Source organism: Lindgomyces ingoldianus (assembly GCF_010093535.1).
Source record: "Lindgomyces ingoldianus strain ATCC 200398 unplaced genomic scaffold BDR25scaffold_31, whole genome shotgun sequence".
NCBI classification, from domain to species: domain Eukaryota; kingdom Fungi; phylum Ascomycota; class Dothideomycetes; order Pleosporales; family Lindgomycetaceae; genus Lindgomyces; species Lindgomyces ingoldianus.
In genome coordinates this window covers 824,696-838,149 of record NW_022985192.1, presented here as the reverse complement: position 1 = coordinate 838,149, position 13,454 = coordinate 824,696, and the positions used below count along the sequence as shown (strand labels likewise).

The window sequence follows — 13,454 nt, the reverse complement described above, 5'->3', positions numbered from 1 at the left end:
AAAAAGATATATTAATTAATTTTATTATAGACCTACCTTTATCTAAAGAGTATATAAATATTATAGTAGTTATTAATTACTTAACTAAGTATTAACACCTAATACTATGTTCCTCTATAACTGCCCCTAATATAGCCTAGTTATTCTACTAATACATATAGGTTTACTATAGCCTGCCTAACATAATTATATTAGACAGAGGTACATAGTTTGTCTTAGCCTTCTAGGACAAACTCTGTAAACAGCTCTAAATTGTCCTCTATTTATCTACAGCTTTTTACCTAGAGACTAACAGCTAGACTAAGAATGTAAATGCTGTAATAAAATAAGTCTTATAAGTGTATATAAACTACTAGTAGGATAACTAGGTAAAATAGTTAGCTACAGCATAGTTTAAAGCTAATAACATAATATCTAAATTAACATAAGTATTTCTATTCTTAGCAAACTACAGATACTACCTCTAAATAAGATTTAAACTACTTTTAAATACCCCCTAACTAACTTATTAATTTATATAAGTAATAAATATAAATAGACTTATTAATAAGATCTAAAACATATCTAAATACATTTATAAAAAGCTTACATAGGCTTAAGCTTTTTAATAAGAGTACGCAAACTAATCCTAAACCTCTGCCCCTGCGTATGCAGCTAGCAAGAAGGTCTAGCTAGACGCTAGAAATATCTAAATAAACTAATAATTAAAAAAACTTAATTAGAAGAACTTTAGCCCCTTTATAGTAGCTTATATAGTCTTATTGCATGCTTACTAATTAATCCTACCTAACAGCATAAAGATACACCCTGTGTTCTACGTATTATTGCTGCGCTAAGTAGCCTCTAAATCTAACTATTTACCTAGACAGCTAAACCTGCTACTTAAACCTGTTATTATAAATAATAAACTAGAATATGTTATAGAAGATGTTAAATAGATTTAGTTTAATAAAAAAAACATATCTATAAATACTTTATAAAATAGACTAGATACAACAAACTGTTATAGAAACCTACAAAAGCCTTGTAAGAGAACTCTGCAGTAACCTAATTCCACGCCTAATACCTATCTAAACTAAACCTGTACCCTAATAAAGACAACCTAATGCTAGAACTACTAATGTAAAGAATTCCCTTCCTAATAAGGGGGGGGGGGGGGTTGTGTTACAGTATCCTCCCTAGATCCTAGACATAACTGTATTAGACGCGTACTAGAGTATTATTAGTGCATGTCTAACATAAACACAACATAACATAGACATAAACTTAAGCATAAACTACTTTAACACTAACTAAACCTAGAACAGGCTTAATTTATACTTAAAGCGCTTAGACTTCTAAGCTAAGTATTTAATTGCTAATTTCCTTCTAAACCTTCCTATTCCTCACACAACGTCTTGTACCTACCATGATACCTCACCTAGTAATTAAACTAGACCTCCGTGAAGCTCTATAACCTTACTCGTGCACAATCGTGACAATAACTTATTAGAAGGTTGCTAAGGCGTTAGTTAAGCTAAATAGCATAATAAGAAGTTTATATAGTCTTTTTAGAGTTTAAAAGGCTATTATCTATTTATGTCTTTTTTTAATCCTTATTTTATTAAATCTATCTTAGACATTAAATTTAGTAAAGTGTTTAGTTCCTTTAAGCTAGTTTATAATATTTTAAATAATTAGTAAGAAATACTAATTTTTTATAGTGTTATTATTTAGGGTTTAGTAATCTTAATATACTTTTACCTTGCTGTTCTTCTTTTTTATAAAAACTACTGCTAATGCTATTAGACTGTTACTTTCTTTAATGTGTCTTTAGGCTAGCATTCTGTCTATATATTCTTGTAAGGCGTCTTTTTAGGCTTTTGTTAGGGGTTGTAGTTTATAAGTTTTTAGTTATAGGTTTAGTTTAAAGTTAATTATGTGGTCCTAGGGCTAATGTAGTAGTAGTTCTTCTAGATCTTCTAGGGTCTTAAACATATTCTTATAGTCTTAATATTCTTCTAGTAGTTTGCTTGTTTTTTAAGATATTTAATAGATTTTAACCTAATTAAGGTCTTATTTCTTTTTAAACTTTTTAAAGGAGATTTCTTCTAGTTTTTTTTTTATTAGGTAGACAGCCTAAGCTTTTAGTTTTTAGTAGGGGAACTTTTTTAGCTTTTCTTATTAGTAGGTGCTAAAGTCTTTATAAGATGCTAATTATGCTATTTCTGTATTATCTTAGCTAGTTAGGGACATAGTTTGCTAGTTAATTGCTAGGTTATGCTTATATAGCTAGTTGTAGCCTAGTATTGCCTAGTATTTGTCTCCTAGTAGTAATATGTTAAAAGATATCTAGTCCTTAGTTTCTTTAGCTTTAGTAATAAGTTTTTTTATTTTAAGTTAGATTTATTCTGCTTTATATTTTATTAATAAGGCGTTAGCTAGAGATACCTTAAAAAGGTTTTTTTTTGTTAGAAGGGTATGTTATTCTAGTTAACTTATTTTAAATTAATTACTATAAATGTGCATTTGCTGTTAATTAGGGTAAGTTCTTTCTATTTCTAGCCTAGTTATTAGAGGGTAATTTTAGTTGTTAGGCTTTATCCTAGTCTTTATCTAACTGTAATAAGAATGTAGAGTTTATAGGGTATTTCTTTATAGTTTATTTTATTATCTTTGTTAATAGTCTTAGCTGTGTTTTTATATTCTGTAATTTAGTCTAATTATACCTTATATTCTTAGTGTCCTAGTATTATGCATTTTAACACAGTACACTAGGCGTTTTTTATTTTATAGTAATATAGCATCTAATTATTCTGTTAGTGTGCTCTCTATTAAAAGTAGTAGAACATGCATGCTACTTTATTGTTACATTCTGTCTATAGTTCTTATTTGTAATCTATACTGTTTTTGCAGTAGAGGCAGTGTAGCATTTTGCAGGTAGATGCTATGCTAGCTAGTGTGTTATTCTTAGATAAACTTTCCTGTGTTCTGTGTGGCTACTAGCTAGCCTTATGCTTAGTTAGCTAGTGCTTAATGCAGTACTTACTGCTGCATAAGTACTATGCATAGAGGCATTTCTTAAGGTTGTTTTGTACTAGTATTAGCTAAACCTATGTCTATCTAGGGTATTTCTTAGTTCTTATTATTTATAACAGGTAGTTCTAGTAAGTGCAATAAAATTTATTGTGTTACCTACTTTTATAGGGAATGTAGTATTTTTTATCTTATTAGGTTTCTAGATCTTTCTAAGTAATAGCTAATGCTAAGGGAGGTGTGTTAGCTTGTTCTTAGCATAGATTTAGTGTTAGTAGTAGTGTGTATTACTAGTTAAGGCTCTTACTCTTTTTAAAAATTTTCTAGAATATTTTTTATTATTTATTTATGTTTATAACTGTGTAATGTGTCTTAGCAATTTCTTTTAGTATACTATAGGTTTTAACATTATTATTAATGTGTACTTTGTACATTAACTTTCTGCAGTCTTTTAGACAGTGTGTGTTGCTACATTTCTAGCAGTTTCTGTAAGTAAATTAATATCTTAGTTCTTAAGTAGAGATTTCTATTATTAGTTGTTTTAAAAAAAACTTTTCTTTCTCTTCTTTAACATTTATAATGTATGTTGTAGCTTAGGTGTAGCCTTGCTATCTCTTATAGGTAGTAGCTTGTTTTAGTGCTCTAAAGACTTTATTACTGTTTTGTACCTTAACTTTCTAGTATTCTATTAGGCATCTTTTAGATTTGTAATTGTCTCTACATTACTAGCAGAGGTGTTTGTCTAGCCTTTCTAAGATCTCCTGTCCTGTTAGGCCTTATTCTATATGCATTACTTTTATAGTTAATCTGCTATTTTTATTTTCTAGTTGTTTAGAGTCTAGGCATTTCTAATAAAAGTAACCTACTTTTTTATAGTTAAAGTATGCCTTTTTCTTTAGCTATTTCTTTTATTTCTTATTTAGAGGTGGCTTTATACTTTTAGAGGTACTGCTTTTTTTTTTTAGAGAAGCTATGTGTATGTTTAGTGTAACTAAGGTCTATAGGTTTACTATTAATTTATAAAGTTTTTTTCTTTTTTTAAAACTAGTTAGGTTTTATAGTTGTCTAGCCTTTTTTTTTTTTACTATGTTGCTTAGTATGTCTTTTGTTATAGGTAAGTACTTTTTTAATGTAATCTTTAAAGCTTTTAGGCTTCTTATTATAAGTAAATTTGTTCTTAATAGTGTCTAAAAGCCCTTTATAGAACATTTATCCTACAGCTTTCTTATCTGTCTATCTGCAGATAGCTAGCAGCTCCCTAAAACAGGCTGCATATTGTTAGACAGAGCTATTGCTCTGTTAGAGAGCGTTTATTTTATTAACTACTTATTTTTCTTTGTTAACTAGCCTATAAATTATAGTTAGAGCTGCTTTAAATAAATTAAGGTTATTAAAGACTTTTTGTGTTTTTAGAGGTAAAAGTTTACTATTTGCCTTATAGTTTATCTAGTTATTAGTGTAAGGTTAGAACTAAATAGCAGGTAATTCTTTTAAATATAAGCTTATCTATGAAATTATTTCTTTATTTATTCTAAAGGCACCTTTATTGTATTGCATGTAGAGGTAGCATTTAGTAAAGAAAGGTTTTAAATCTTTAGCAGAGCTATTAAACACTTTAAGAGGGGCTAAGCGTAGAGTCTTTTTAGACTTAATACTAGTTCTTTTTTAAGTAATATTTCTAAGGTTAGCTACTTCTAGCTAGAGGGCTTAGATCTAGTAGACATTTAAGAGTCTTTATTATGCTTAAAGCTAGAGGTGTTGTTTAAGCTGTTTAAGCTTGTTTTAGAGATAAAGTATCTACTAATTTTATGCTTCTTTAGTTGCTGTAGGGGTCTATCTGGTGCCAGCAGCTAAAGCACCTGTTATGCTGATGTCTAAGGTGGTAGTAGCTATACTTTGTAGGGGGTGGTGATTACTGTTATAATTCTTACTCTAGCAAAATAGTATTTTTAGAAGTATGTTAGCCTAAGGTGTAGTTAGCAGAGAAGGGGTAGAACTTAGCTAGATTAGGTGTACAGTCTGTTAAGCAGAGTATAGGTAGGGCAAGATAAAGAAGGCAGGTTGTGGTTTGTCCTAGTAGCTGTATAGGGAGCTAGCAAACCTAATCTGTAAGGATAGAAGTGGAGGTATATATAGTGCAAGATATACAAGGCAGTAATGTTCTCTTTATAAAGGTTTTAATGCCTCTTAGTTTATTAAATAGTAAAGACTAAATAATAAACTTAATAGTAATTATAACCTTTTAACTATAGTTATAATTAAGACTATATACATAGGGCTTGCATGCGTTTGCATGCGTTGCAGGTGTTGCATGCATTGCCTGCAACCACCTGCAATGCCTGCATTGCCTGCAATGCTTTAGTCCTTATTAGACAGTGCACTCTGTAAGGCTTCTGTCTAAAAGCTGAAGCTATTTCTTATCTGTCCTGTCACGTGATTTGTTTAGCGTGGGGCTAAGTGCCTTCCATCCGACATCGTTTGGGCTGTGTGGGACAGCCAGTTGGGTCATTACGGTCTGACTGTTGGCCGTAACAGCTTATAGGAGCTTGCCTTAGCAGACTTCTATAAACTCCTTCTGCTCCTTTTAGCACCTCTAGTACATGTATATAATCCCTACCTTAAACAACCTTAAAAAGGTGTGTTTAATGTTTAGTTTATTCTCTACATAGACTAAGTAGCATTTAGCTTTCTAAAGAGCTATAATACTAATTATATATCTTACACTATATATACCTCTAACTCTATCTAACAGGACTGTTTAACCTAGCCTCCTTACTGCTGCATTAAGGGCAAACCACAATCTAGTCGCTCTACTCTCCTCCAGTAGCCCATTAGCCTACACGCGGGACGGTACACCCTGCCGTTGGCCCCTACCACCCGTCCTACTTCCCCCCCTAGGAATATCATAAGACCTGAGTGCTTCTAGGAAGCAAGGATTGTAACAGCGACTCAGGTGTGTGAGCAACTTGCCTGTGAAGTACGTTATTTTATTTAAAAGCTTAGAGTATAAGCTATATCTAATGTTCTTTTAGCGCGTCTAAGTAGTGTTGTTAGGAATAGATTAGTATAGAAAGAGTAGTTTAGTAGGGTCTTAGCAAAAGTAAGCAACTTAAGTGTGTAAGCAACTCGCCTGTGAAGTACGTTATTAGTAGTTTTTAAGTTTCTACTTTAGTACACTTTATGCAACTTTTTTTAAAGGTAATTTTAATTATAGGGGATAAGAAGTTCGAAACTTAAAAGCTTTAGTTAATAAAAAGTCTCTAGTATTTTATTTATATAACTAAGTAGTTTAAATATAATACTGTGTAAGTATTATAACTTAAACTAAATTTAACATGTTTTAAGCTTAAATATAGTTAAATAAATAATTACTAGTTATAATATTATAATAAGGCTATTACTAGTAATAGCAAGTTTTCTAATATAATGTCACAGCATAGGCAAGATAATAGGTCTAAATGCAGTAGGAATCTACTTAGAGGCATATAAAAGTGCGTAGAGACTTAATAACCTAGGAATCCTATTAACACCTATAGGCCTTGTACAAAGGATATTAGAAAACTACTAAGCTAGCTACAGAGGAGAGGTACAACTAAATACATGGGGGAATAGGGGTAACAGCAGGGGGGTAGGGCAGAGTCGGGGCCAGGTCGAGTCAGGGTCGGGGCCGATACGGGGACCCTTCGGATAGGTTCCGGGCGACCCGAGATGGAACGATTCATGAGAATCGTTACAATACTAAACTATATAGTATTGCATGCTATTTTAAACAATTCTCAAGCAGAAGCAGGTTAAAATAATGTAGCGCGGTAGTGAAATATCACTGCAAGCGGACGGCAGCACCAAGTACAGTCATGTGACTAGAAGTTGAGCCTGCGCGATCTCTTGTAGCATCCTCTGCAAACCTGCAGCTCGACACCCTAGATGTCGCTGCAAGGCTGCACTAGACTATATGGTATTGCATGCTATTCTAAGCAATTATCAAGCAGAAGCAGGTTAAAATAATGTAGCGCGGTGGTGAAATGTGACTGCAAGCAGATGGCAGCACCAAGTACAGTCATGTGACTAGCAGTTGAGCCTGCGCGGTTTCTGCGATCTCTTGTAGCACCCTCTGCACACCTGCAGCTCGACACCTAGATGTCGCTGTGATGACAAGCACTGTCTCTACTACCGTGTGGAGCTGGGGAAGCGAGGTAGAGTAGGTCGGCTCTATTTCAGCTAAACTAGGATGGGGAGTGAAGGAGGCGAAGGGTTTTCGCGAGAGAAAAGCTTGCGCGGCGCCAAGGCGCCAGCGCACTCGCTTAGCCCTTAGCGAGATCATGTGACTAGCAGCGGAGCTTGACAAGCAGCACCGTCACAGTGGGGTTGGAGTTTCGGCATGTCCCTCTAGCCTAATCAGTGGTCATAACAACTAGAAGCTGCAGCATACTATACGCTGCATATTGTACTTTTTAGAAAGTTAATTAAGAACCTGCTTGTGAAGATATTACATGTACAACATTGCTAAAGATGTTCTAAATTCTAGAATAACTAAGCCTAAATTACCTAAAGAGGATATTCTGCTAACTACATTAGGCCCGAAGAAAAGCCAGCGTTCTTAGAAACCGAAAATATGAGCAGAACAAACTCCGCCAATAATAAACCTAGCACCGAAAGTGCCGAAATTAATGAACCATCTACAACCGGGCTTGGTTGAATCGTTCATCTGCGTCATGTCGGAGAGCCACATTCCCCACACTGGTCACGCCTGCTGGTAATATATATCCTCTACACGCTCCGTAGGACGGCCGAAGCATATTGTGTCAATCCCTTCTTGTGACCATGCACCTTCTCACGTTGCTATCCGCAGCCATATTGGCGCCCATGTGCGGGCTTGCTGCTCCGGCGGGCGATTTCTCTGCGACATACCATGTTCTTGACAAGAAAGGAGACAATCTCTGCAATCAATACAAGTCACCGCCGCAACTTTGCACCCCTGATTTAACTGTAACTGTCGCACAGACAGCCGAAAGAGCGTACAAGTTTTACAAAGCATTCGTCGTGGACGGAGATGCGCGTACGATGTTTTCACTAATTGACAATTCTTACATTGTATGCTTTATTTCTTTTACGATCACATGTCACCCCATCTTCTCATTACTCGCAACGCTAATTGGAACGACAGCAACATCACGCAGGCTACGCAAATGGCCCGCAAGCGATTTGGTCGCTCTTCTGCAATGGGAAACCAGTAGGAACCGCAGGAAACTCTGCCTGGTGTTTCGATGCAAGCACGAACATGTCTTACGCACGATACTCGACAGTGGACAGATGGCGTTGGGTTGGTGGCTGTGTTCACGAACATGTATGCGAATTGGACCAGGTTAATATACTAGAAAGCATACTGATAGATTTACAGTGGGACTCGAACGAAAAGATACCGACCGAGAAGTGCTACAAGCTGAATAGCACGCTTGTTGCGTGAGGAATGAAGATGCATTCTAAGGCTGGCTTAAGTTTGTCTGGGACAGAGCCTAGAGAACGAGTTGCGAACGAGCAAGTTCGCGTAAAGAGAAAGGTTCTTTTCAGCTCCTAGGACAATAAGGCTCTATTAAATAAGGCACATTATATACTTCTAAGTTCTGCTAGTTAAGAGTCTGCCTTTGCAAAAGAGGATTACTCCAAGCACGATCGTTTTTTATGTGAGCACTACTTCACTAAAATCAGATACTCATGAGCCCGCGCACCGCTATATAAACGCCTGCCAGGGTCTGCGGTTGTTAATCAATGAAGGTACCTTTCAACGGCGACGAATCTGTTAAAATCCAAACACTTTCGGATAACAAACAGCTTAATAAGGCTCATTTAGTTGATTTTAATAAAGGCTAAGCTAGTATCAAAGTGTAGACAAAATTCCTTGCAAAGTATTATAATCCTTGCTTGGCAGAGTCCCTTTGGGGAGGCTGCAAGCACGCGGGCCGGTGGTTAGGTTAAGAGATAAGAATAGGGGAACCTGCCTTGGATGTACGGTCCTTGGTGTGGTTCGGGTATGGAGCCGGTAGGATGGCTGGATTGTGGTTTGAGCTCAGACAGCGGTATGAGGCGCTTAGTTAAACAGTTTGTTAAACAGGAAGAGAGGTATATATAGTGCAAGATATACAATTAGTATTGCAGCTTATTAAAAAGCAGCAATGCTACTTAGTCTATAAAGATAAACTAAACTTTAATTACGCCTTCTAAAGGTTAATTAACTATAGTCTTATATACATTTATATTTATGTAGTAATTGTAGCCTTAGTGCTACAACCCACGATTGGACCGTAAGCAACCAGTCAGCTGTGCCCCACTGTTTAAACGATCAAGGATGGAAAGTCCTCGATCCCCTGCCCAACAAGTCACGTGACCCGACGGACGAGGAATGGACAAAGCTCTTGGACTAATGCGCGGCCAAATGCGTCATCTAATGAGCTGAGCGTGTTTGCATGCAGTGCATGCAGTGCGCGCTCTGCAGGCCTAGGAGCATGCAACGCATGCAACCCTATGTATATAGTTTAGGATCCTAACTTTACTTAGAAGCTGTAATTAACAGTTTAGTCTATTATTTATATAAATTAAGTAGCATTGCTACTTTTTAATAAGAAGTAATCTAATTATATATCTTACAATATATATACCTTCTCTTTTATCCCTACATAGGAACTGTTTAACCTAAGCACCTTATACTGCTGTTGCAGAGTAAACTATAGTTAGCTGCACCTTCTAGTCCTAGTAACTACGCCTTAACAGACTATACACCTGTCTAAGACTAAGTTCCCCCTCCTCTACACTCCTAACCTCCTCCCTAGGCCTAGAGTACTTTAGACACTATTTTTTTAAAGTAAAGATTATAACATTAATTACTACTCTTTAATAAAGTATAAATCTTTACACTACCTCTACTAATTTAGAAATAACTAGCGCCTTATTAGCTAGTACTAGCTAAGTTCTAACTTTAAGTAAAGAAGTAATAAACTAACAGTTAAACAATCTAAGAAATAAAGTAGCTGCATTAAAGTAAATGCTAGCCTAGTTAGTAAACTAAGAACTAACAGTAGTAAACTTCTAAACCTAAGCTCTTTAACTTAAAGTATTAAACTTAAGAAATGCAGCTTAGGAAAGAGTAAGTGTAGACTCTAAAAAGACATTAAGATTAGCACTTTCTAAGCCTCTTACTAAAAGTGTAAAGGATCTTAAGCTGTTCTTTACATAATGCCACCTTTATATGTAATATAATAAGGGCGCTTTTTAAACCTATAAAGAAATAATCTGTTAGATAGAACTCTACTTAGAAGGCTTTTATTAAAGATAAAAGAAATCTTTAGCAGCATTAACTTCTTTAAAAAAGGCTTAACTGCTATTTATAGATTAGTAATAAAAAAATTTGTAGTTAACAAAATAAACAACTTATAATAAGAAAAAAAAGTGTCTAACATTATACAGCTTGCTTCTGCAAATAACTAGCTATCTGCAGATAGACAGACTAGAAAGCTATAAGTAGAATGTTTTATAATAAGCTAAATAATATAGTTAAAGATAAGTTTATGCGTAATAGAAAACTAAAAACTTTAAAAAAATTTATTAACTAGGTAATAACTTATAACAAAAGACATATAGAATGTTAGAGAAAAAAAAACAGGCATAATAACATAAAAGTCTAAGTAGACACTAAGAAAAAAGAAGACCTCTTAATATAATAAAAAACTAATAGACCTTAGTTATATAAAACATATACATAGTATCTCTAAAAAAAAAAAGCAAGAGTTCTTCTAAAAGTAACAGACTACCTCTAAGTAAGGAATAAAAAAAATAGCTTAAAAAAAGGCCTGTCTAAACTGTAAAAAAAGTAGGCTACGTTTATTAAAAATGTTTAGACTCTAGGAACCTAGAGAATAAAGATTAAAGACTAGCTATAAAAGTTATGCACATAAAATAAGAGCTAATGTTAAAAGAAATTTATAACAAACTTAATAAACAACTTTACTAGAGATGTAGAGCTAACTATAAACTACTAAATTATTCTAGGAATTACTAGAAAGTAGAAGTATAAGACAACTATAAAGTCTTTTAAGTAATTAAATAAGCTGCTGTTTTTAAGGGATAGTGTAATTTAACATAAGTCAGGGTTGCCACTTTATAGTAATTACTATTTTTAAAATAGTAATTACTATGTTTTTAAAAACGTTATTATTACTTAATTACATAAGCTATAATTCTAAAAATTAATATATAGATGCTAAGTAAACTAGTCTATAAATCTATGAATTTAAATTCTAAAAATTATATTTAATACATTTATAATAAATAAAAAAGAGAGAAAAAAAGGAGAGAAAAATAGTAATTACTATTACTATTACTATATCTGCTTTTTTTCTCTTTTTTTCTTTATTACTAGGGATACAAATTTATATAGTAGAATCTAATCTTATATATCTATACTTTAGTATACCTAGTATCTAAGTTTAGGTTTTTAGAATATTAGCTAATGTAATTAAGCTGTTATAGACTTTTTAAAAAAATAGTAATTACTATTTTAGAATAGTAATTACTATAAAAGTGGCAACCCTGACATAAGTTGCTAACTATGTTAAAAACATAAAATAAAAGAAAAACAGATTCCCCTTAAAGCAGCTAATAATAGGCATACTTATAAAAAAACTAGCCTACTAATTTTACTACAGTAAATGTTAAAAATGCAGAGAAACCTATAACTACAACTATTATAAGAAAGAATACTATAAGGTACACATTAATAATAACATAAACATATATAAGGTTATTTTAAACATTCCTAAAGTACACTATAATATCCTAAATAAGACAGAGAGATAGAAATTCTTTAAAAAAAATCCTCTGTAATAGGGAAGGCCTAGGGTAGCTAAGCACGTTGCTTTAGACCCTACACCTTTGTTAGAAAAGATCTAGGACACTGCCCTTAGCACTAGTAATAACCTAAAAGAAACTTAAGACCTAATAAGTTAACTAATATTATATTCCTTATAAAAGTAAGTAATATAAGGAATGTAAATGTTAATACAAGGCACACCTCCTCTAAATTATATAAATAAAAGAGTACCCTAGATAGACGCAAGTACAGCTAGTACTAGTCTATATAAACCTAAAGGAATGTCCTTTTAAATAGTACTTATGCACTAATTAGTACTGCGTGCAGCACTAGCCTATAAAACATTAAGCAGGATAGTGGCTATAGTTAAGCAGAGAAAACAGTATAGGTGACAACACCTTAGAAGGAATAGCAACTAAATGCAAAATGCTGCACTGCCTCTACTGCAGCACAGGCCTAGACTACAAGTAAAAAGCATAGACAAACTACAGAAATAATAGAGACTGCGTCTTCTACTACTTTTAGTAAAAAGCATATTAGTAAAATAACTAGCTCCCCTAGCACTGTTAAGTTAAGAATAGAGACTACCTACTTAAAGACTGCATAATTTAAGGACACTAGCAGTACAGGATCTAGACAGATTAGATAAGCGCATAAGAATAAAGTATAGAAGATGTTAAACTAGATAACACACTTAACTATAGAGAAATCTACTATAATGCTAAAGTATTAGTAGCAGTAGAACAAAGAATTAGTAAAAGCTTTACTATAAAATTTACTCTTAATAAAAGAAAAGGAATTGCACTAATAGACAGCAGATGTACGTTTATAGCTATTAACTCTAACTAGGTAGACTAACAAGACATACTATACTAGGTAAAGAAAAACCTCTTTAAAGTCTTCTTAGTAGACGCCTTTTTAATTAAATTTAAGAATAGTTACATATAACTAGAAATAGTTAAGTTATAGCTATAAATAAAAAATATGTATAACTAGAGATCTCTAAGCATTCCACCCTTAAGAGGAAAGTATTAAGCAATACTTAGCTACAACTAGTTGTATAAACATAACTTAGAAATTAACTAGAAAAATATAACTATTTAAACCCTTAAATAACACGCTACTATAACCTAGTTAGCATGCTATAGAGACAACTGCCTAGCACATAAGCAAGCAAAACAAGGAGCTAGCTAGTACTCTAAAAAACAGAAACTAAAAAAGTTTCTCTATTAAGAACTAGAAGCTTACGCAATTTAAATAATAATAAAAAAACTTAAGAAAACTACACTTAAAGAAATGCTTAAAGATAAGAAAATAAAATAAGTAAGAATGTATAAGATAGCACAACAAACAGAGCACACAATTCTTAAAGAATACAGCAATTATTAGGATATGTTTAAGACACTTAAGAATCTAGAAGAACTTCTGCTACATTAGCTATAGAACTATGCTATAAACCTAAAACTAAACCTATAATTAAAAACGCATAAGCTAAGACTACTTATAAAATTTAAAAAAAAAAGCTCTACAGGAATACGTAGACAAGATGCTAGCAAGAGGACATATATAAGAAAGTAAG

General features: G+C 33.3%; 1 protein-coding gene across 1 annotated transcript; it reads left to right on the top strand.

Moving 5' to 3' along the window:
* Positions 1 to 7,746: 7,746 nt before the first annotated feature.
* Positions 7,747 to 8,479, top strand: BDR25DRAFT_345279 (uncharacterized protein; the record flags this gene model as incomplete). The annotated part of the gene is made up of 3 exons (XM_033694034.1): positions 7,747 to 8,106; positions 8,180 to 8,359; positions 8,414 to 8,479. The coding sequence occupies exons 1-3, from the start codon at positions 7,837 to 7,839 to the stop codon at positions 8,477 to 8,479; spliced, it is 516 nt and encodes a 171-aa protein (XP_033543978.1). The 5' UTR covers positions 7,747 to 7,836.
* Positions 8,480 to 13,454: the final 4,975 nt, after the last annotated feature.